Raw genomic sequence first — 22,545 nt, forward strand, 5'->3', positions numbered from 1 at the left:
TCGGTTCCGAAGGGTGGGCTCTGCAGGGCAGTGAGTAGCAGTTTCCTCGTCGCCTGGACTCCTCGGCTTCCGCCCTACATCAAACCCTGGCCGGACCAGCCTGGGAGTCGCCATGGAGTCCACGCTGGGCGCGGGCATCGCGATGGCCGAGGCGCTGCAGAACCAGCTGCCCTGGTTGGAGAACGTGTGGCTCTGGGTCACCTTTCTGGGCGACCCCAAGAGCCTCTTTCTGTTCTACTTCCCTGCGGCCTACTATGCGTCTCGCCGGGTGGGCATTGCGGTGCTCTGGATCAGCCTCATCACCGAGTGGCTCAACCTCGTCTTCAAGTGGTGAGACAGCGAAGCCCTCCGGCGGCCTGGTCCCCCACCCCCAAGGGCCCTGAGCCTTGTGCAGACCCTGATTCCTCTCAGAAACTGCCTCAAAGGCCTGGCTCCCCGCTCCACCCCTAACCCCACCCCCAGGGAACCTTAAGACCTCCCCACCCCTACCCCATGGCCACTGACTTTTCCTCTTTGAGCATCCTTGTGCATCTTGGACTCAGACCTCAGAGTCCCCATCCTAATCATTAGACTAGTGTTTAACGGGCCTGATGAGATAAATCACTTAAGGGGGCGTGTTTAAAATGCAAATATCCTATCCCACCCCAGACATACTGATTTTAAAATTCCAGGGGAGAGCCTGGGAATCTGTATTTTTAAAAAACATCAATGGTGACTTAAGTAGCAGAAAGTCCTGCTTCTCAACTCACTCTTTGATTCATTTCTTCATTCATTTATTTGATAGAGTTTTTAAGAAGCTTGCTTTGTGCCAGGCTTCAACACTGGCTGCTCAGGACAGAAAAGGCTTCCAAGTTAAGGTGTGGTCACCGGGCCATGGCCAGCAACATAAGGAGCATTTGAAAACTTGCTGGAAATGCAGAATCTCAGGCTCCAGGTGGGAGCTCCTGAATCATTATCTACATTTTAGCAAGGACCCCAAGTGGTTCGTGTGCACAGTAAATTTCAAAAAGCACTGGGGCTTAAGCTTTGCCTTTTAGGGAACACTTTCTCATCTCCCTCTTCACCTTCATTCACCAGTAGGCTCTGACACAGACTTAGAAGCCAGGAATACCAGGCAAGTGGGTAGGGCCCTTGGGGCTTATCTCTTTGTGCCACCTGTTCTCTTGGGTGCAGAAGGGAGCTATACTTCCTGCTGGGCATGCAACTGCACCTCTCCTCACCTCACCATCTATTGCCATATTGCCAGCCTGAGGGAGGGAAGGGAGTTTCATAGGGGACACTTGAATGGGCTAGAATGACTTGGTGAAAAACCAAATACCTTCCCTTCCACTTCTTTCTACCAGGGCTTCATCCCTGCTATAAACGGTAAAGCAGTTGTCTAATCATTTCCTTCCTACTGAGTTGCCCTTTGCTTTGTCCTGTCCTCCCTCGGAGTCTGTATCAGCCTTCCTGTCTCGTCCTGTTCCCCTAAGACCATTAATTCCCACATGGCAAAGCCCCTGTTCATTTCCTAAGTATGTGTTGAGCATCTGGTGTGTGAACCACGCTCAGTTTTTGGCGGGGAGAGGCAGGTCCCTTCTGTACCTCCTTTCCCAGCCCTTGGCTTCCTAGCCAGCATCTCTGCTGTTCTGCCAACCTTTTCTCTTTCTGGCCACAGCAGCCTCTTAGTCTGCTGTGTGTTTTCCAGGGTCCAGCGAAGCACCTAGCTAAGCCAGGGGATTTTGAACTGTTTTGTTTTCTTTATTCTCCCTCAGCTTCCCTGTGCATTCCCCACCTCTGGTTTGTTTTTTTTTTTCTTCAATAGAAGGACTTTATTTATTTATTATTTTGGCCGCGCAGGGTCTTCATTGTGGCGTGGGGTCTCTTAATTGTGGCTCATGGGCTTTCTCTAGTTAAAGCATATGGGCTTCTCCTTGGGGGATGCTCAGGCTTCTCTTGCTGTGGCGCGTGGGTTCAGTCGTTGCAGCACATGGGCTTAGTTGCCCTGCAGCATGTGGGATCTTAATTCCCCAACCAGGGATCAGACCCACATACCCTGTGTTGGAAGGTGGATTCTTAACCACTGGACCACCAGGGAAGTCCCTCCCCCTTTTCTTATATTTGTTTTATTTATTAGTTGGCTGTGTCAGGTCCTAGTTGTGGCACATAGTATCTTTAGTTGCAGCACGCACACTGTTAGTTGCAGCATGGGGGATCTAGTTCCCTAACCAGGGATTATACCTGGACCCCCTGCATTGAGTGTGTAGAGTCTTAGCCCCTGGACCACCAGGGAAGCCCCGCCCCCACTACTATTTTCAAACATGAGAGACTTTCCTAAGTAACTGAGGCTGGAATTTGGGAAATGGAGAAAAGAGAAGCAGCAGAGTGAATGAGGGTTTGGGAAGGAGAGGGAGAGTCAGGTCCCAAGCTGTCTATAAATGACAAGAGCAGAGCTGGCCTTGCAGTGGGAGGGATAAGAATGGGACTTTTGAGCATCTCAGAGCACGCCCACGCACACCACAATCTCTTGCCTCCTTATCACTTTTTAAAAAAATGCACACTTTCTCCTGTTCCAAGGTAAAAAACCGTGGCAAGGCAGTGACCCAGAATCAGATGTCCTCTCTGACTCCACCCTATAAGCCCTTTGGAGTATTCCAGGTGTCCATCTGCCTCACCCCCATTCTCCTGGCATTTGTGTCTCTCTCTGTGTATGTGTGTGTGTGTGTGTGTGTGTGTGTGTGTGTGTGTGTATGTATAGTGGCATCTGCTCTCTTCTAGGTTTCTGTTTGGAGACAGGCCCTTTTGGTGGGTCCATGAGTCTGGGTACTACAGCCAAGCTCCAGCCCAGGTTCACCAATTCCCCTCTTCTTGTGAAACTGGCCCAGGTGAGAAGCCCTATACCTCCCTTGCCCAATGTGGTTAGCGTTTGGTGAGTGTTCGATAGTACTTTTTAGCCAGGACCACCTAAGCATCAGAGGCCTAGTCTCCTAGTTACTGGGCCAGAGAACAAAGAAACCCAGGGAAGAATTGTAGGAGAAAAACGCCCGTGCCAGTTGCTCACCTTGTATCGACTAGAGCCAAGTTGTCAGGGTAGAAGTCAGAGCAGTGACTGCAGGCTGGGGGTGGGGAGAAGGCTTCAGGGCAGAGGGAGCTATGGGCAGTGCTGGAGGAAGGCTCTCTCGTGGTCACAGGGAGGCAGCTGTGTTGAGCTATCACCAGGTACACCTGGGCTCCCACCAAACTCAGCTCCCACCATGAACTGAGTTTCTGAATCCCCCGGCAGGCAGCCCTTCTGGACACTGTATGATCACAGGAGCAGCCCTCTGGCCCATAATGACGGCCATCTCTTCCCAGATGGCCACTCGGGCCCACAGGTACACCTTGGCATCGCCCACCAGTGGGGGTGGGGTGATGGTACCCTGGACCCAAAAGCCCCACAGCAGGGTGGCCTGGGAGCTGGAGTTCTGGGGACCCCAGGTTATTTGGTCCAAGTGCCTGAGTGCTCAGGGAAGCCCAGCAGTGCATGGACATCTCGTGAACCATCTGCTTCTCTTCTTTTTAGCCGCTGGGTGAGGGTGATTCCTAGCTTGGCTTATTGCACCTTCCTGCTGGCGGTCGGCTTATCCCGGGTCTTCCTCTTAGCACATTTCCCTCACCAGGTGTTGGCTGGCTTAATAACTGGTGAGCAACTGGGGCAACGGGGTGGACCCAGAGGGTGCCATTGACAGTGGGAGGACCAGTGTATGATCTTCCCATTGTACGGCCAACCCCAAGCCCCCCTTCTGACAAACTACCCTGCTGTTCGGGGTGAGGGTCATATCCCCAAACTCCTTGAAGCTGCTGTCACCCTGCTTCCCTAGGTGCTGTCCTAGGCTGGCTGATGACCCCCCAGGTGCCCATGGAGCGGGAGCTAAGTTTCTATGGATTGACCTCTCTGGCCCTCTTGCTGGGTGCCAGCCTCATCTACTGGACCCTCTTTACACTGGGCCTGGATCTTTCTTGGTAAGTTCTGCTTTGAAGCTTGGGTAAGTAGGGGCCTGTCCTGCCTCCCCTGTATCTGGCCTGGTGGCTCTCTGGTTCGCTGTTGTTAAATAGGACACGTTGCCAGTTCACATACAGTCTCCCGAACATGGCGGTAGCCCCCAAAGGGATAGAAAGCCATCAGCCCTCTGGGCCCAGGGGATTCTCTCTCCTCGCAAAGACTCTTGCTCTCCACAGGTCCATCAACCTAGCCTCTAAGTGGTGTGAGCGGCCTGAGTGGGTGCACTTGGACAGCCGGCCCTTTGCCTCCCTAAGCCGCGACTCAGGGGCCGCCCTGGGTCTGGGCATCGCTCTACACTCTCCCTGCTATGCCCAGGTACGGCGGGCACACCTGGGATATGGCCAGAAACTAGCCTGCCTTGTGCTGGCCATGGGGTTGCTGGGCCCCCTGAACTGGCTGGGCTACCCGCCTCAGATCAGCCTTTTCTACATCTTCAATTTCCTCAAGCACACCCTCTGGCCATGCCTGGTCCTGGCCCTCGTACCCTGGCTGGTGCACACGTTCAGTGCCCAGGATGCACCGCCCATCCGCTCTTCCTGACTCTAGGTGCCTCCTACACCCACCTCCCCTCTCACGAAGCCCAGGCTCTGTGACCTCCATCCTTGGGAGGCGGCTCCGTCCACTTCCAGCCCCCAGCGGGCCCTGCTCATGTTGAGTTTTCTACTTCTCCCACTACCTGCTCTCAGCCCCAAGAGGGGCCTTTTCTCTCCCAGGAAGGTCCTCCTGCCTTCCCTCCCAAGTCCCCAAAGAGCAAAGGCAACAGTGAGAACAATGGGTTTCTGTAACACTGTGAGGGGCTCGGAGCAGCCCCAATAAAGCCCTTCCACACCTCTGGACTCCTCTCTTGCCTCCGTGAACATCTCCACTGGACTTGGCTATGCGCATGCAGGGCAACCCTTGCCAGACCGCTTGTTCTGCACCCACTCCAACCTTGTGCCCACAGAGGCTGAGAGGCAGAAGGAAAAGCCAGCCCTTTAGCCTTGGGCCCCCTTCCTACCACCACCACCTCGGCCACACAGAGGTCCCAGGAGATGCTGTGGCTATGTTCAGGGAAACCTTGTTCTTTAATCTACAGGACAGAGATCCCACTCCCTCCCACCCCAGCCTCTTGTTTCCTAAATTGGTTAGTCCAGGGACTGGAGAAAAGAGTAGGAAGCCCAGAGAACAGAGACATTGGCCCCAGAAGGCACTGCCAGAAACAAGTTTATTTCCACAAGGACACACAGTGTAACAGGTTACAGGATACTTAACTGAAATCTATGTCCAGGGAGACAAAGCCGGGAGTAGGTTTACATGAGAACCAGACAGGCCGTGGGAAGAGGGAGGGGAAGGGGCCCAGAGCTGGGGCTCAGCCCCACACCCCAGGAAGATCTAGAACACGCTAACAACACACAAGACACAGTGCATGATAAACCTGTGGTGGTGGGACTCCTGCTCCTCCCCTGGCTCCCTCAACCCTGCTCAGGCCCCCATTAGGATAATAAATATGTAAACAGATTGGTGGGGCCCTGGGGAGGGGAAGAAGAAAAGAATATGTGGGGTTGGGGAGAAGGAGGGAGGAAGACTTAGCCCCCCAGGAGCTTCTTCCCATCTTTGGTTTCCCACAGGCTGGACAGCATTCCCTAAGTCTTGTGGGCTCCTAGCCCTGGAAACAAGGCTAGGCCGGGCTCCTGGGAGAGAAAGGACAGCTCCCAGCCTCATCCAGGTCTTAGTTTCCCTGGGCGTGGCCCACAAAGGAAGCAGAGGAAGGGAAGCTAAAGCTGAGGGCAGGCTCCTGGGTTCTGTCCCTGCTCCTTCTAGAACCCCCACCCACTGTCACCCTCCCCAGGCTTCAAAGTCAAAGGTCCAAGGAGGGAGTTGGGCCCTGACCCTTCTGCTTGCAGTATGCTGGGTGGCTGGGGAAATCTGGTCCTAAACAGCAGGGGGGCTCTCACCAGCCTGGAGTCCCCCTGCAGGGACCGCCTTCTCCCCATCCCCAGACCCTGCCAGCAGAGGGGCAGGGAGGCCGACAGCTTACAAGGGAGAGCAGGCCTGGTTCCACAGCTCCTCTTGGTCCCTCAGAACCCGAGAGTCCAGTCCCCTCCCTCCCCACACACTTTCCCTCTCTCCAGCCCCTGAGAAGGGGAAACAGGCCCTGAGGAGTGCAAGGCAAGGCTGCCCTGCCCACAGACCTCAGGCCCACATCCTAGAGCACAGAGCTGAGGCCAGGAGAAACATGGAGGAGAGGGGAGCTCTGTGGAGATGGTGAGGACACCAGGAAAAATGGTGAGAATCACAGGGCGGGAGCCCACCTCCCCTCCGTTCCACATCTTAAGACTGTAGAGGGACCCTCTGGATTATCCTCTGGGGCTGGAGAGGGGAGGAAGGTGAAATTAAGGCATTTCCCCCTAAGTCAGCTGAAGCCAAGGCACCAAACTTACTGTTCCCTCCTCACTCAGGGAGCCCCCAGGGCCAGAAGGTGCCTTCTGGGCCCCGTGCCCACCTTGAGCTGGCCCAGGCTCCAGGGGGAACAAGGACAGGACGCAGGAAGTGGGTGTGGGGAAGAACATGGGAGAAGGCCTGGACAGGGTACCCCTCACCCTCCAGAAAGAGCAAACTTCTGAGCTGAGACATGGGCCACGGAGGCGGAAGGGGGGCCTGAGGCAGCTTAGAGGAGCAGCAGGGGCGAGGCTGAGAGACCCACACAGCACACGTTGTTGAATGTGTGACTTTTTGTTTTTAATAGAAAAAATAAACAAAATCACAATGATGAAGCCCAGAGAGATGGGGGCCAGGGCGTCACAGGGCAGGCTCCTGTTCCATGGGCTCCTCTGCTGGCCTGTGGGGACAAGCACAGGGAGACGCGTTGAGGCAGTGGTGCGGGGTGGGGGGGCGGCTTGGGCGACGGCTGGGAGGTGGGGGGCGCCTCACCTGGGGCTGTGCTCCCGGGCTGCAGCCGCCTGGGCCTGCTCGGCCCCCACCGACAGCAAGGCCATGGCGCTCACAGTCTCAGCCTCCTCTGTCTCACCTGCCTGGGCCTCCCGCAGGGAACGGCCTAGGCCAGCAGCGAACCTCTGCACACAGCTCCAGTGTTTGCCTGTGGGTGAGGGGTGAGCAGCGGGTCAAGGAGGGGCAGAAACCCCCAACCATATGGACTTCCCCAGCCCTGGTGTGCACTCGAGTTTTTCGCCTCTACTCAGCAAGCTGGGGCCCGAGCCCCTCTGCCTGTCCCCACGTACTCTGGATCTCGATGACTTTCTCCAGCGTGGCCACTGCGTTGATGTTGGGCTTTTGCTGCAAGACTGCCTCGTCCAAGGGCTGCAGCTGGCAGGGGAAAGAAGAACAAGCTTAGGGTTGGGAGTGGCCGTGGCTGCCCCTCTAACCACCCGACTCAGCCCCACAACAGGGGCAAGCATAGCCTTTTGAGAAACCTCTATTCAGAAAGCCTTCTCTGGCTACCAGCCATCTTTGGGAACCAAAAAAAAAAAAAAAACCCTCCCCAAAGACCCTGGGTGCTGCCTGACCCAGGAAAGGGTCCCTCCCCCACCCCGCTGGCCCCTTGGTCCCTGGCCTACCGGCCCACCTCCCCCAGCCCCACTGTGCGCCCCTTACCTCCACGCTGAGCAGTGCCGAGACACAGGCCTCAGAGGCATCACAGATGGCGGTCAGGTCGTGGCCTCCCTCCAGGGCCAGCACCACCCGGCCCCCTGCCAGCGTCATCAGCTGCCTGGTCAAGTGGCCAAAACCTTCAGGGAAGGGTGAAGAGAGGAGGATGAAACGGTTAATGAAAGAAAATCAACTCAAAAAAAAGTAAGAAAGGAGAGAAAAACACAAGAGATGAGACAAACAGCACAAAATAAGATGGTGGATTTAAACCTAAACAGATACCCATGTTAAAACTCAATGTCGTGGATTGAATGTTCCATTAAAGACAAAATGAAGAGGCTAAGAAGATCCAGTTATACATCTCCCATCATGAGAAACCACCAATGAAAACACGCAGGGTCATCACTCTACAGCTGCATGAGGAGGTACACTCCCCCACCTGTCGGCTCCTCAAGGCCAGGGCTGGCAGAGGGAGAAGGGAGGATGCTGCCAGGATGATTCAAGTCTTAGACCTGCCCCAGCGCTCCTCCCAGGGCTTCCCAGGTGGCGCTAATGGTAAAGAACCCACCCACCAATGCAAGAGACATAAGAGACATGGGTTTGATCCCTGGGTCGGGAAGATCCCCTGGAGAAGGAAATGGCAAACCACTCCAGTATTCTTGCCTGAAGAGTGCTATGGACAGAGGAGTCTAGTGGACTGCAGTCCAGAGGGTCTCCAAAGAGCTGGACATGCCTGAAGCGACCTGGCATGCAAGCACGCACAGCACTCCTCCCAGCTTCCCACTCGTCCCCACCATCTTCACTGCTCCATAGCCTCCCTCAATCCCCCAGCAGGCTCACATCTGGCGGTGACAGAGTAGCCACCCAGCGGAGACAGGTGTCCCTCAACAGCATCAAAGCCAGCGGAGACCAGGACCACGTCAGGTGAGAACTCGTGGGCAATGGGCATCACCACTGTCCTGCAAAGGGAGGGCCCGAGCTGACCCTGGCAGGTGACTTGGCCAGGCCTGTGTCCCCACAGGGCCGACCCCCTCCACCCAGACCAAACTGTGTGCTTTCTGCCCCTCCCACGGCAGGGCCCAGGAGCTCCCACCCCTCCCCGGGCTCTTCTCAGTCCCCACCTGAAGGCCGTGAGGTACTCCACGTCTCCGATGGGGGGGTCCACACCTCCCGTCCATGCCACGTTCACATTGTACCCCACGCCCGGCCCTCCGCCAACCTGGCAGCACGGTGGGGGGCAGGGGGTTATTCTCACTGCCGGGGGAGCCCACATGTTGCCCCACCCTCAGCCCTGCCTCCAGCCCTCACTCCACTGACCTCTGTTCTGCATGGAGGGGCAGTTGACTGGCGTGATCCTCCCACTAGGAGCCCAGACTCCCCAGGTTACCAGCACCACCACGGGCCTCCACGGCTCCCTGCCAGGTCCCATTCTGCTACCTCCCCGTGGGCCCCGAGTTTGAGCCCAGGAGCTGTACCTCTTCAGGAGCCCCGGAGCCCGGAAAGAAGTTCCCGTTGTCATAGCGATGCAGGGAGATGTAGAGCACAGAGGGATCGTTGTAAAATGCTTGCTGGGTGCCATTACCGTGGTGAATGTCCTAGTGGGGAGGGGTAGAGGCATCAGGAAAAACGGCCCAGGCTCTGACCCAAAGGTCAAAATTCGCCTTGCCCCCAGCCCTCACCCTATGGTGAACTCTGGGGGTGCGGTTTGCCCCTAGATACAGGGCTTCCATGTTCCATTCACAGTGAAATCCCCCCACGCTTCTTTAACCAGGGTCTGTGGGCCGGGACGTGGCACTGCACAGAGGAGACACAAAGCCAGGGGATGAATGACGGTGGCTCTCCCTGCAAGCCCGCTCTACTCAGCGCGGAGGAGGACAGTGAGGTTAGCCAGGAATTAAAACATTCTGAAGAAGAACCCAATGTGATGAACTCTGAAGCCCAAGCTAGGCTTTAGAGAAATCAGATCCCTTCTTGCCAAGGCTTGCTCCTGGCTACTTCCCAGCTCACAGGGAGCAAGCAATAGGGGCCTCTCCCTCTGCTGAGAGACGCAAGGGTGGAGAAGCTAAGTGACCTTAGTTGGGTGAGTCCCTCAACAGCCCGGTGTCTCCATTTATCGAACAGACCTCCTACTTCTTAGGAAGCGAGGTGTCCATGAAGCAGTACCATGTGTCAGCCCCCAGTCAAGAGGGGCTCTAGCAATGGCAGGAGACATCTCTATCACTCAAGGCAAAACAACCTCCTCAGCTGTTCAAGGCTGCAGGGGACGGAGGGGCAGCAGCTAAAACCACTTTCGCGTCTCCCCTAGTGAAGAGGGAGCCCCAGGGGACTGGGAGAGCTGAGCTAACACCCCAGGGTCAGCAGCCCAGCCCCATTCTGGCTGCTGAGGATGAAGGGAAGGAGTTGGGGTGGGGGCTTCCTGAAGACTGACCCTGGCCGCGCCAGGCACTGCCTACCCAGTCCACGATGAGAACCTTGCCCACGTTCAACTTCTGCTGCAGGAGCTTGGTTGTGATAGCTACTGAATTGAAGAAGCAGAATCCCCTGCAGGGTGGGAGAGAAAGCAAGGCGTCAGCCTTATTGGATGTTGGCTCCGGGAGCCACAGATACATACACAGTGTCAGCTCTACCGAGAGGGAGAAGGGGTGAGGGCGGTGGGTCCAGGGCAGGGCTGAGGTGGCGCTCACATGGCTGTGGATTCCTCCGCGTGGTGTCCTGGGGGCCGGATGATGGCAAATCCATTCTGAAGAGGTATGGAGAGAGGAACAGAGACGAGAGGCAGACAGGCGGGCAAGGTGGCCACGGATCGGGGTAGACACAGAAGAGAAGCATAAGCCCCGAAAAGAACACGTGAGGAACATCAGTCACACAACCTTTAGGAGTGTGCACAGCCGAGGGCCACATGGGTCAGCAGCGACCTTCTGTGGCCTCAAGACCCACAAGAGCGCCAGACATTAGTGCCTCGCGGTTGTCTCTCTCTACCCCTCACTCCCAGCCCGCTTGGAGCTGTCACCTCCTCCTCATACCTGCACCTGAGAGGTGAGATTGCAGAGGATGGTGCCCGACTGGTGCAAAAGCTGAGGCTGCCCCATCCCCTGCTGCTCCAGCAGCAGGACCAAGTCGCTCCCCCCACCCCCACCCCGGCCAGCCCGCACACACTCACCTTGAGCTCCCCTGCGGCCACCTTGAATGCCAGCTCCACCAGGCAGCCCACCGCCATGCGCACGGCACTGGAGGAGTGCATCTCGTTCCACACAGTGTCGCTGTCCACCTGCAGGGGCAGGAGAGTGGGCTTCAGTGTGCCCCCTGCAGGGGGAGGGCGAAAAGGGGGTGCAACCGTGGTGGGGGGAAGGGAGGGGCTGGAACTGGGAGCACCGCCCACCCAACCCCACAGGCGGGTGCCCTACTCACCCCAATGCCCCCACAAGGCAGCATGGCATACATCTTCTGGCTGATGGGGCCTGCAAGGAAGAGGGGCAGAGCTACATTAGAAGGTGCCGTCACTGCCAGGGCCGCAGGTGGGCATGTGCAGTGGGAAGAGAGCTCAGTCACAGAGAAAGGGCAGATCCCAGCAGAGAACAGGCCACTGCCACCCACGCCAGGAAGAGACAACCGTCCCCAGTCCTGAGGGGTGATCCTTCCCCGGGGGCAGGTGGCGGGGAGAAAGAGGCCTGACAGGTGAGGCAGAAGGGCACAGCCCATCGCCAGGCCTGACGGGTCTCCTCCCGCCCTCCTGCACGCACTCCACCCACATGCTGTAGTCTGTGTGAATGGCGCCCTCTGGAGGCATGTGATGTGGCAACCACGCCCCTGGAGACCCACCTGCCTACCAGGTGATGGTCATCCTGACAGCCCTGTTCCCATCTGGGCAGCAGACCCAGCCTGGCCCACCACCCCTCCCCGCTGGCCGCTCAGCTCACCGAGCAGCTTCTTGCTGTCCAGCTTCTGCCGGTTGAGGGGGCTGGTACCGTAGAGCAGGGTGTGGTACTCGGAGTGCACCGTCTGGATCTCATCCAGCGTGGCTTTACGACCCCGGATTCGCTGTCGGGAGATGGGGGAGCAAGAGGTGGAGCTGGTGATTAGGCTGGCGCTGCAGGCCCAGCACCTCTCCCCGCCCCACAGTCCGTGGGCACATGGAGCCACCCTCTAGTCTCAGGAGATCCAAAGTGGTTGTGGTTTTTTTTTTCTCCATCAGTGGGACATTGCTATTCTTTTTATTTTTGGCCATGCCGTGCAGCACACAGCACACAGTTTCCCAAGCAGGGATGGATCCCGGGTCCCCTGCAGTGGAAGCGCCAAATCCTATCCAGTGGCCCTCCAAGGAAGGCCCAGGATATGCAAAGTGTTTTGAGAAAGTATGCCCTGGTCCTCCAGGGACCCCAGCCCAGGACCCTCCCCCATTCAGCTAGGGACCATGGGGGCACCAGACCACAAAGGATGGAACTGGGAAGCACATGGGGGCCTGGCCCTGAAGTCAGGGGTTGAAAAGAGAATGAGGAAGAGACACAGACAGAGGCATCCTCAACAGGAGAAACACGAGGATTTTCACTGGGTTTGAGGTGGAAGCTGGAAGGCGGGGGGGACCCCCTTACCTCACACTTGCTGAGCAAGCCTGTCTCCTGCAGCCGGGACCAGATGCTCTGGATCCGGCCAGCATGCTCGGGGTGCACGTGTGTGTTCCCACACATGCACTGGTGCTTCAGCATGAACGTGTCGTAGACCACACCTGGGCCGGAGACACACCTTTCAGCCAGCACAGCTTCGGGCCGGGCTGTGCCAGCCTCAGCGGAGCTCACCGAGCTCTCCCCAGCCCACCCTAGTCGCAGCCCCTCCTCATGGCCACTCCAGCTACCCTCCCACATGCCTGCTCCTCTTCTCTTCCTGAAATTCCTTTCCCCCATCACCGCCTATCAGCAGTCTCCCTGCTTCTCAAGCCTCCACCAGGCTACCTGACACCACCATCCGTTTTAACCTCACAGCACCTCCTACTTCCCTCTGTCCCCCGTCAGAGCCTCTGTGTGCTGCCCCCCACCCCCACACCCCATTGGTGAGTGGAGACCATCCTCAACTAGGGTCCGTCAAGGGGACCATCCGTGCCCCTACAGAGCCCAGCACTGGGCGGTTTCAAGTGGAAGAGCCTTCTGCAATGGACTGAGGCCTCACTCTTAACCTCAAAGGGAGGGGAAAGAGCTAGAGGAGCCCGGCCTCACTGAGACAACAGGCTCCCTGCACCCACGCCTCCAGGTCAGAGGCAGCAAGGAAACAAAATCAGTGGTCCCTCGGTGTGGGGCAGGGAGGCCCTGAGAAAGATGCTGCCCCCAGAGTACATGGACGTTCACCCCCACCTGCCCAGTGAAACAGAGGCTGCCACCACGACCACAGGTGGCTGTGCACACAGGGAGACAGCCAAGGCCTGTTTTCCCTTCCTTCAGGGTGCTCTATTTCATCCCTTCACAACGCCCAAGACCGGATGCCATGTCATGCACAGCATGCCACCCCCCACTCCCCACAACACACACAATGGAAAGACGGCTCATGCGGGAAGGACTCACCTGTGGTGAAGAGGTGCTTGGTGGGCTGGTCTGGGGGGCTCTTCATGCCCCCAGGGGCAGCAGGTGAGGACTGGGTGCGGCCCAGGGCCTGGTGGGGCACAGTGGCCAGGCTGAGGGGTGCCTGGTACACCTGCAGCGGCTGCAGCTGCTGGGTGTCTGCAAATGCCTGGGAAGGAGAGAGCAGGAGGGAGCCTGGGTGAGGCTGAGGCTGCAACCAAAGTGAGGACAGGTGCCCTGGGGCCTCCCAGGAGGGCCTGAATCCAGCCCTTCTCTTCCAGATCTCCTCCTTCCTCCAGCTCCTCCCTCCAGGGACAGGAGACACTCCAGTCTTAGCCATCTCCATCTTCATCTCCATCCCCGAGGAGATGGGGAAGGATGAGGGGGACGAGATGAGTCATGCTACCGGAGTAACATTGAGGTAAGCGGCTGGGAGGGACGGGGGCGTGGGAGGGGGTGGGATGAGTCAGGCCCCGAGGGCTCAGCTGTGTCCGCCATGAATGGAGTGTGCGCTCGCTAGGCGCCAGGGCAGACTGTAGTAACAGCGGGGGCGGGTGTGTACACACGCACGCACGCAGAGACCGACGCACAACCGGCCCTACGTAGGCAGAGACGCAGATATACACAGACCACGTGCATCCAAGTGTGCGTGCGTGCACGCACACACACACACACACAGAAGCAGACAGGCGGGGGCAGTCACAGTCAGAGGGAGGGGCTGGCAGACAGGGCAGAGAGAGTTCTAAGACTGACACCAGTTCTCTCCCGTCCACAGCCCCTTGTCTCTCTCCTACTGCCCTGGGCACAGCCTGGAAACTGCAGACTGCGGAGAAGGAAGGGCAAGGCAGAAAGAAGAGGCGGGAAGACAGATGGGTGGTGATCAAGGGCCAGGGCGCAGGGGGCCACCTTTTTGTAACCAGCACTGGACTCCTCCAAGTCGGGCCCCTCTTCAGCACCGCTCTCGCGCTCCTCATCCTTGACCTGGATGCAGTCCTCCTCCTCCTCCTCCTCTTCCTCCTCCTCTTCTTCCTCCTCTTCTAGGTCTTCCTGGGTGCTCTCACTCTCGGTGGAGCCTTCTCGGGGTATGGTCAGGGCTCCCTCCCCCAGCAAGGCCTCCTGCTGCTCCGTCAGCTCCTCCTCCGTCTCCTCGGGGTGGGTGGTGGGCTGCCGTGGCAGCTCCCCTGTCTTGGTAAGGATCTGGAAGCAGAGCCAGGAGGCCCGTCAGATGGGAGAGGGGTGCAGCCATGCAGCCCGAGGCCCCGGAGAGTCTATTCCTGCCTTCCTCTCTCCCTAGCGGCTGCCCAGCCCATACAGAGCTTTGATGTGGGCAGAAAAAGGCAAGGTGGGGACTTCCCTGGTGCTCCAGTGGTTAAGAATCCACCTGCCAATATGGAGGACCACAGGTTCAATCCCTGGTCCTGGAACTAAAATCCCACATGTTTCAGAGGCAAACTAAGTCCTTGCACCATAACTATGGAGCCTGCACTCTAGAGTCCATGCCCCACAACAAGAGAAACCACCGCAGTGATAAGCCTGTGCACTGCAACTAGAGAAAGCCTGCAGCCAAAAATAAGTAAATAAAATGTTTTAAAATAAATAAATATCCTCCCCTGCAAAAAATACAATATATTCTCTTAAAAAAAAGGCAAGGTGACTCCTCTGATGCAGCAGGGAGTGGCAAGGAGGTCAGAGGGGCCTCCCTCTCCGCCAGCCTGGCACCCTATGTCCTGCCCCTAGCAGAGCCCTGGATGTCGGCTTCTCCCGGCTCACCTTGCCCAGGCAGCCCAGCCCCCTTGTGTCCTGCCCCCAGCACAGCCCAGGATGTCGCTTCTCCTGGCTCACCTTGCCCAGCTGCAGTTGCTGCTGCTTCTGCTTCTCCAGGAACTGCTGGTGCTGCTGCTGCATGACCAGCTGCTGCAGCGCCTGGGGGCTCTGGGGCAGCGGTGAAGACTGGGTGCGGCTCAGGGGCCGGTGCCGCGGAAGCTTGCCCACTGTCCGCATGCTGGTGGCCACGCGCTCACCCGTCACCAGCGGGGACTGCCCGTGGAGCGGCACTGTGAGGTGGGGGAAGAGGAGCAAGCATTACTGTTAGGGCACCAGCCTCCCCACTGCCACCCCAGATGCTCCTCCTTCCGGAACAGCGCCACCTACCACCTGGGGCGGGGCAGGGGGTAGAACCTGGGAGGGGCCTGGAGCACCTCTGCCCCCAGACCTGAGCCCTATTCTCCCTCCTCCCTACACTTTAACAGTCTTTTTTTTTTAGGACACCTTAACAGTCTTGCTGCTCAGAGCCACCACCTCCAGCAATCCTTCCTGGATTCACTGTTCCCTACCTTTAATTCATTTAGTCAAACTGTTATGGTAGGCCCAGGAACATTTTTACCAATGTATCAGAGTTCCTGGGCTTCTCTGGTGGCTCAATGGTAAAGAATCTGCCTGCAGTGTAGAGACCCAGGTTCAATCCCTAGGTTAGGAGAAGGGAATGGCAACCCACTCCAGTATTCTTGCCTGTGAGAATGCCATGGACAGAGGAGCCTGGCAGGCTACAGTCCATGGGGCCGCAGAGTCGGAAATGACTGAGTGACTAACACACACACACTACACACTCCCTTTAATTCACTACGACTACACAGATTTGGGCCCTTCATGTGCATGAACAATGACTAGTTCTCCCCAGCTGTTAGACCTCCCTGATCATGGACATGGATCCCACCTGGCTGAGAAGCCTAGGGGCCAAGATCATGAGACTTTTTTTTTTTTTTTGATCATGAGACTTTTAAGCAGAACCTCTTCTGATGCCGCCAGATCCTTACGGGCTGTCTGTCTACAGCTGTGCTGTCCAATCCCATAGCTGCCAGTCATACATGACCACTGAGCACTTGCAACATGGTCTGTCTAAACTAAGATGTGTTCTAAGTATGAAATACCCACCAGGTTTAAAAGACAGTATGAAAAACGAAATAAAATATTTCACTGCGAACTCTTTACATTCATCATATGTTCCAATAATAGCATCCTAAATAGATTGAGTTAGGTATATGTTATTAATTTCACCAATTTCTTTTTGCATTTTTTAATGTGGCTACTAGAACAAACACTTTAAAGTGCATGTGCCATTTGTATTATATTTCTACAGGATGGCACTGCCCTGGAATAGGAGCTCCAGTAGGATGGTAGAAGTCAAGTACAGCGCCTGGCTGGCTGCAGAGACTCAATAGCATCTGTAGAATGCGGAAAAAAATCAATGATGCCATTGAGGGGAGCTGTAACACGTCTGGTGAGTATCCCTGGCTACTTCTCCCTGACAAGTGGTCCCTCCAGCTGAGCCCTCAGGATGGGGTCTGGCCACGCCCCCTCACACAGCTGCCTGCCACTCACCAGCAATGAGGGTGCTCTGCTGCCGGGCTTGTTCCAGCAGCAGCACATGCTGCAGCAGTGAGGCATGCCCGTGGGGGCTCGAGTCGCCCTCCAGTGCCACGCCCAGCAGGCAGCCAGGGATGGAGGATGTGCTCATGAACTTGCCGGTCAGTGCACCGCCCTGCCGCAGAGACTGGAGGGCCTGCCTCTCGGCCTCCTGCTGCGTCGACAGCTTCGGGGAGGCCTGGGGTGGGACGGGAGATGGCGCTGAGAGAAGGGTTTATACTGCCCTCCAAGGTCTGCCAACATTGAACCAGCATCCCTCACCTACGCCCTGCCCACCCCCACCCCCAACTTTAGGGAGGACCTTCTGATCTCCCTCAGGACCTTGGGAGGACAAAAGCACCAGCTGGGGGCATCCAGGACCGAAGACCTCAACACCAGAGGGGACGTGCCCCATACTCACGGTGAGGTGCGAGTTGGTGACAGTGACCGTGGCCTGCAGCCCTAGGGAGATGTTGGGCAGAGAGGGAGACGTGTAGAGGCTGAACTGGTTGGGGGAGGTGTCCGGAGGGAGGGCCCGGTGCTGGGGGAGCATCTGGGGAGCAGTTGGGAGAGACAGGAGTGAGAGCAGGCAAAGGACAGCCACCTGGGGCCAGGGCCAAGGCTGAGGGCTCCGAATGGCGCCCCACTTCCTGCACCAAGCCCCACCTGGGGGAACTGAGAGGTCAGAGCCATGCAGAGGCCCACGGGACACATCCCACCTCGGGGCAACAGGTCCCCCCAGTCTGTCCATGCGGGGCAGAAAGGCCCCTGCTGGGCACTCTCAGCCAGACAGACCGCACGGGACAGGAAGCCGCTCTGGCCCACCCGCCCAGTCCCTGGTGGGCCTGTACCTCGGTGGGGATGTTGGGAACAGAGCCCGTAAAGCCATTCTCCGCGATGGTGCTGTGGGAGCTGTTGGGAGAGCTGGGGCCAGAGCCTGGCGCGCTGTTACACACGGCGGACACTGCGGGAGAGGTGGCTGTCTCACCTGGGCCTGCTCAGAGCAGCCCCCCTCCCCAACTCCCCAGCCCTCAGAGCAGGGACAAGAGACAAGCCCTTACCCCCAGGTCCGGCACCTGTGATCTCAACAGCTCTCTTCTTAAAGGTGCTAATGACAGTCCCGTCCTTGCGACGCAAGAGGGGACTGCTTCTCCGCTCGGCCACCTTCTGCTTTAGCCTCGAACGTACTTTTAAGTTGGGTTCGGAGGCTGGGGAGAAGGCAGCCGGGGTTCAGACACGTCCGCACAAGCGGACACACCTACAGCCTGGTCCTTCCACATTCCCACCTCTGCCTAACCCCGCCCCCGCAAAACTCACCTGTTTTGCGGAGGGGGAAGTCATCGCGGCTGTCGTAGGGCCCAAGCAAAGGCAGTTTATAGGAGGGAGGCGTCCCAGGAGGGCCGCTCTGGGGAGGGGAACTCTGGTCCAAAGAAGCATGGTGGGTTCCCCTGGGGTGGAGGGAAGGAATGGAGACATGTCTAGGGGATCACCCAGACTTTGGAGTGGAGGGAGGGGATGGAGACAGGTCTAGGGTATCACCCAGCCAGCTGGACCCGCAATTGAACAATCTACGTTTATGAAACATCCACTGCCTATGGTGATACGAAATGGATCTTGGGGAGGGCAGCGAGGAGAGAAACCAGGAGTGGGGGTCCCATCTCCTAGGAGAGATTACAGGGTCCCTACATGACTTCAGCCCAGGAGCCCCATGCCGGCCCGCAGCCAGGCAGCCCTTGAGCCGGGCACCTCTGCAACCTATGCCTGTTAAGGGTCGTACCAGCATTTGGGATGCTGTGGGAGGGAATGGTTGAGGCCGCCTGGTGTGGGCTCCTTTGACTTCGACAGGAGGAATTCCTGGAGCCGTAGCTTCACCTCGGTGCTGGCGATGGCACCTGTGGGACAGGGCACGGCTGACCGGGAGCTAGGGGCCAGGAGCCCACAGCTGGGGGAGGGGCAGGAATCCCAGCTGCGACCCCCCACCTAGAGGCGCCCCAGCCTCACTCTCTTTGCTCTTCTCCTTGTTTCGAAGGATGAGCAGCTGCTGCTCGAGCCGCTGCTTCTCCAGCTCCTCCTGCCGCTGCTGCTCCCGCTGCCGCTGCTGCTCCAGCTCCTGCTGCCTCTTGGCTGCCAGCATCTCTTGCTGCTGCTGCAGGGGCAGTGGGGAGGCAGGGTGAGCCGAGTCCAGGACAGGGCTCAGAGGTCTGGGTGCCCTGGCCCCCGTGCTCACCTTGAGGTGCTTCTGCAGCTGGACTTCATGCTGCCGGGTCAGGTGGTCATGCTGTTTCTGGAACTCAGCGAACAGGAGCTGCTTCTGCAGCTGCTGCTGCTGCTTGAGCGCCAGGAGCTCCTGCTGCAGTTGCTGCTCCCGCAGCGCGGGGTCCACGGGGCCTGCCAGAGCCCCCCGCAGCTCCACGGGGCTGGGGCTGCCTCCTCCCCCGCCCCCCATGGAGCTGGGCATGGCTCCTGGCAGCACCGGCTTCACCTCTACTGCGGAGAGAAGAAGCAGGAAGGGATCAGCAGGCCATCCGCACTGGGCCCTGGCTTCCATGCCTGGGGCCCAGAAAGCTACTAGGCAGGACTACTAGACCCCAAGAGAATGGGGGATGGGGGTGGGGGGAGTCAAATCCCTCTGCTCCGTGAATACAGCCTTCTGCCTTCATTAAATGAGACTGAAGCCATGAACTTCACTACAAAAATGGCATAAACAAAGCAGGGTACCTGGAAGATCATGAGTATTTAACAAAGACGACCACTAGACATTTTATGTGAATTATTTGGCGTGTGCGTGTGCCAAGTCACTTCAGTCGTGTCTGACTCTTTGCAACCCCTTGGACTGTAAAGACTGCCCATGGGATTCTCCAGGCAAGAATACTAGAGTGGGTTGCCATGTCCTCCTCCAGGGGATCTTCCTGAATTATTTTCATGATAAGGAAACTGAGATTTTAGAGAGGTTTAAGTAACATGCCCAAAGACAGCCCAGGAGATCAATGAACCAAGATGTGAATCCAAATCCTATGCTTTTAACCACCATCCTTCCTGTGCTTCCTCCCCCACCTCTCAACACCACACCATCCCTGCCAAGAAGCCTATAGTACAGGAGAAACCAAGGCATCGACGTTGGTTCTAGAACTGATGGGCCTGGCAGCCAGGGGCCTCAGTAAGCCTAGGAGAGGTCTGTGGACATCCCCATGGACAATGGACAGTCTATCCATTCTCCTGTTCCCTGCCTCACGCTCAGCTAGGGCAGATGGGGTGGGAGGGTGAGGCTATGGGAACAGGGGGTGGGGTGGGAGCAGGAGGCTGCAAGGGAAGGGGGTGCAGGGCAGCACCAAACCAGGGACTGGAGGGGGCTGGGAGTCAGACTCGCTTCCTTTGCTGGATTATCTCCTTTCAACAGTTTTATTGTAATTACCCTGAAAATGCCGCTATATATAGAGTGAGCCAAACAGCAGCTGTGCCTGGGGGGAGGGGGGAGGAGAGAGGGAGAATGGGCGGGCAGGCGCAGGGAGGAGGTGGGAGGAGGAGACAGGAAAGGAAAGGGAATCAGACAGGAAGAAGGGTAATGGCCCGGGTGCGGGGGGCTGGAGCCTAGGCAGAGATCTCAGAACTCCAGTCCCAGGGAGAACCCGCTGGGAAGAGAAAAGGAGTGGAGGGACCTGCTGGGCCCCCAGACCTTGGGTCCAGGCCCCCACGTGGACAATGGGCCACGGGGTCCCAGGGACTGGCAACAGACTCCAGTGGACTTATGGGAAAAGATGGGTCTCGCCCTCTTGATCCCTGTACACTGTCCTCTGTACACTCAATGTCACCACTCCCCACCACTGCCCTGTGGTTGCCAGGGCAACTGGGCAAACACCACGCCAGCAGGGAGCCCCAAACCCAGCCCACACCCCACAAAGCCTCCTGACGCCTGCAGGAAAGGGAAGGCAGGCTACCCACTGCCTGGGAAGGAGGAAGTGAGAGAGGCAGAGCCAAGCCGTCTTGTTCTTTTCCATTTCTTTCTCCAAAGACAGCCCTCACTTTCCCCACTCCAGTCCAGGGAGGTCCCGGGGAGCTGGGAAGACTTTCCAGTGGCAAGGAGGCCCACACCAACCCAGGCCTGGAGACGGAAAGATCCTACCGCATCCTGATGGCAGCCAGAGTCCCCTGCCCTCGAAAACAGGCCCAGGCCTCTACCACCATCCCGTATCAGGAGTGGAGAGGGAACCGGGAGGGGGGTGAAGGGCTGAGCTAATAAGAAAGGCTCCCACACCCTCTGCGGTCTATAAGCCTGGCTCTCTCCAGGGAGCCTGACTGAATATCATCAAGGCAGGGGCAAGGCCTGCTGAAGGCCAAGGTCATGCTATCCTCATGGCTGAACATGGCCCCCGGGACCCACTGGAGGTGGGAGAGGGAAGGTAGTCTGAGCCCAGGATCTCCCTCGCTCCCACCAGCCCTTCCTCCCCAGCACAGTCAGGCACATTCCCCTGTGGTTTGCCCGCCAGCCACACTGACGACTCTGCGGCCACAAGGCCAGAGCCACATCTGCAGGAGTGGCCAGATGTGGCCAGGAGGGTGGGGTTACACACACTTACACACTTACACACACACACACACACACACACGCACGCTCACTCACTTTCCCTCCCAACCCATGTCCTGCCCCAGCACCAGGAGGAAAGACCCTGGGAAATTACAGAGGCCCTTTCTGGAGGTGGACGGCCCTGTCTGGGGTTCAAAAGGGTGGCAGCAAGGAGCTAGCAGCCAGCCTCGGGTGTCCCCAGCCCTGGAAATACCCAGCAGGGCCCAGGGCTGGCTGGAGAGTTATCTGTTCCTCGGCAAGGCTGGCTTGGCCTGTGGCGCTCTGATTGCTCGGCCAAGAAGTGGACAGGCTTCAACCTGCTGCTCCCGGCAGCTCCAGGGCTGCGGGAGCCGGATGCCAGCCCGCCCGTCCAGGGAAGGGCAAGGGTCCAAGCGCTCCTGGCTCCCAGCAGATAACCCTGCTTGGGCTGGAACTGCCGCCAGCAGCGCTGGCTTCCCTGCTGGAGCCCTGCAGAGAAGGCACAGGCTCAGCCGAGGGGACTCTCCCCCCGGGGCCCCCGCGCGGCTGCCACCACCACAGCAGCAGTGGAGACGCTGGGTCCTGCAGGTGGTGGGGCGGCCAGCGGGCTCCACTGCACAGTCTTGTTCCCACACAAGCAGGAAGCACAGGCGACCGGGGAATATTAATCTGCAGGCCCTGTGGGGCCCAAACAGGATGCGGCACCCCCTGGGTCTGCCAGGTAGTAACTCAGCTCCATCCAAGATAGACGGTGCAGAGATTGGACAGCTGGAGTCAGGGAAAGGGTCGGCGGTGGGGTGGGGGGGACACAGAGCCCCCCAGATGTAGTTTTCTGGGCATAAAACCTAGAGCCTGTCACCTTTCGAGGATCTGCGCCCTCGGCCAGTTTGGCACGAGCAGAGCAGGTGGCAGTGGCGGCCATGAGAACCAGCACCTGGAAGGGGAAATGGGTGATGTCACGATAGGAAGAAGCTCTCGACCGCCTCCTGGTGGACGGAGGAGGACGGGAGGACTTCTGGAAAGAGAAGAAAGGAGATGCAAGGACTACTGGTCCCTAAGAGGGCAGGCTGGGGACCCTGGCTAGCCAAGGCCAGGGAAGGGATCACGTGGGAGGGCACAGTCCCCTATCCCATGCCTCCGCCTGACAGAGTTGCAGGAAGTCGAAAGGAAGCCAGCAGCTGGCTCAGGGACCTCCTGCAAAGGGAGACAGAAGGGACCAGGTCTGCCCTGCTCCATACTCCACCCTTTCTGGGTGCTCTGACCTTGCCTCCTGGGAGCCACAGCTGTAGGAACAAGCAGTAACAGCATCCTGTCCCCCAGCTTTCGGCAGGACTAACCAACGCTGTCTCCCTGGAGAAGCCCCAGCCCAGGCAGCTAGGTTGGCAGCCGTCAGGGTGTGGCCCTGCACACACCAGGCTCCAGCTCAGAGGGAACCACTCTGCCCTGCTCAT

The 22,545-nt window shown here is 58.0% G+C and overlaps 2 protein-coding genes and 1 long non-coding RNA gene across 14 annotated transcripts in view; 2 read left to right on the top strand and 1 right to left on the bottom strand.

Moving 5' to 3' along the window:
* G6PC3 (glucose-6-phosphatase catalytic subunit 3) lies at positions 1-4,857 on the top strand. Of its 2 annotated transcripts, XM_061144166.1 has the most exons (7): positions 1-330; positions 2,758-2,864; positions 3,263-3,353; positions 3,542-3,660; positions 3,840-3,981; positions 4,198-4,336; positions 4,469-4,857. In XM_061144166.1, the coding sequence occupies exons 1-7, from the start codon at positions 113-115 to the stop codon at positions 4,559-4,561; spliced, it is 909 nt and encodes a 302-aa protein (XP_061000149.1). In that variant the 5' UTR covers positions 1-112; the 3' UTR covers positions 4,562-4,857. The 2 variants fall into 2 exon arrangements, with proteins under 2 accessions (XP_061000149.1, XP_061000148.1); XM_061144165.1 differs by having other exon boundaries at positions 2-330; positions 4,198-4,857.
* Positions 4,858-6,714: 1,857 nt separating this feature from the next.
* Positions 6,715-22,545, bottom strand: part of HDAC5 (histone deacetylase 5) — a 36,668-nt gene continuing 20,837 nt past the window's right edge. For 3 of the 11 annotated variants that reach the window (XM_061144169.1, XM_061144167.1, XM_061144168.1), the window contains exons 4-28: positions 21,954-22,028; positions 18,782-19,041; positions 18,535-18,700; positions 18,332-18,464; positions 17,872-18,002; positions 17,616-17,762; positions 17,406-17,518; positions 16,976-17,107; positions 16,531-16,753; positions 14,995-15,206; positions 14,059-14,349; positions 13,156-13,321; positions 12,196-12,329; positions 11,524-11,644; positions 11,015-11,064; positions 10,767-10,874; positions 10,291-10,346; positions 10,060-10,147; positions 9,082-9,201; positions 8,728-8,825; positions 8,447-8,565; positions 7,613-7,746; positions 7,240-7,324; positions 6,932-7,097; positions 6,715-6,839 (exon numbers count right to left, since the gene is read on the bottom strand). In XM_061144169.1, the coding sequence (XP_061000152.1) occupies positions 6,800-6,839; positions 6,932-7,097; positions 7,240-7,324; positions 7,613-7,746; positions 8,447-8,565; positions 8,728-8,825; positions 9,082-9,201; positions 10,060-10,147; positions 10,291-10,346; positions 10,767-10,874; positions 11,015-11,064; positions 11,524-11,644; positions 12,196-12,329; positions 13,156-13,321; positions 14,059-14,349; positions 14,995-15,206; positions 16,531-16,753; positions 16,976-17,107; positions 17,406-17,518; positions 17,616-17,762; positions 17,872-18,002; positions 18,332-18,464; positions 18,535-18,700; positions 18,782-19,041; positions 21,954-22,028 (3,368 nt within the window). In that variant the 3' untranslated portion in view covers positions 6,715-6,799. Of the gene's footprint in view, positions 6,840-6,931; positions 7,098-7,239; positions 7,325-7,612; positions 7,747-8,446; positions 8,566-8,727; positions 8,826-9,081; positions 9,202-10,059; positions 10,148-10,290; positions 10,347-10,766; positions 10,875-11,014; positions 11,065-11,523; positions 11,645-12,195; positions 12,330-13,155; positions 13,322-14,058; positions 14,350-14,994; positions 15,207-16,530; positions 16,754-16,975; positions 17,108-17,405; positions 17,519-17,615; positions 17,763-17,871; positions 18,003-18,331; positions 18,465-18,534; positions 19,042-21,953; positions 22,029-22,545 lie in introns of all 11 variants that reach the window. The other 8 variants (XM_061144177.1, XM_061144176.1, XM_061144173.1 and 5 more) reach the window with 6 other exon arrangements.
* LOC133057557 (uncharacterized) lies at positions 13,328-17,036 on the top strand. Its single transcript, XR_009693046.1, has 3 exons — positions 13,328-13,573; positions 16,289-16,429; positions 16,870-17,036. It is a non-coding gene; the product is annotated as an uncharacterized LOC133057557 (long non-coding RNA).

This window comes from Dama dama, chromosome 5 (genome assembly GCF_033118175.1).
Source record: "Dama dama isolate Ldn47 chromosome 5, ASM3311817v1, whole genome shotgun sequence".
NCBI lineage: Eukaryota > Metazoa > Chordata > Mammalia > Artiodactyla > Cervidae > Dama > Dama dama.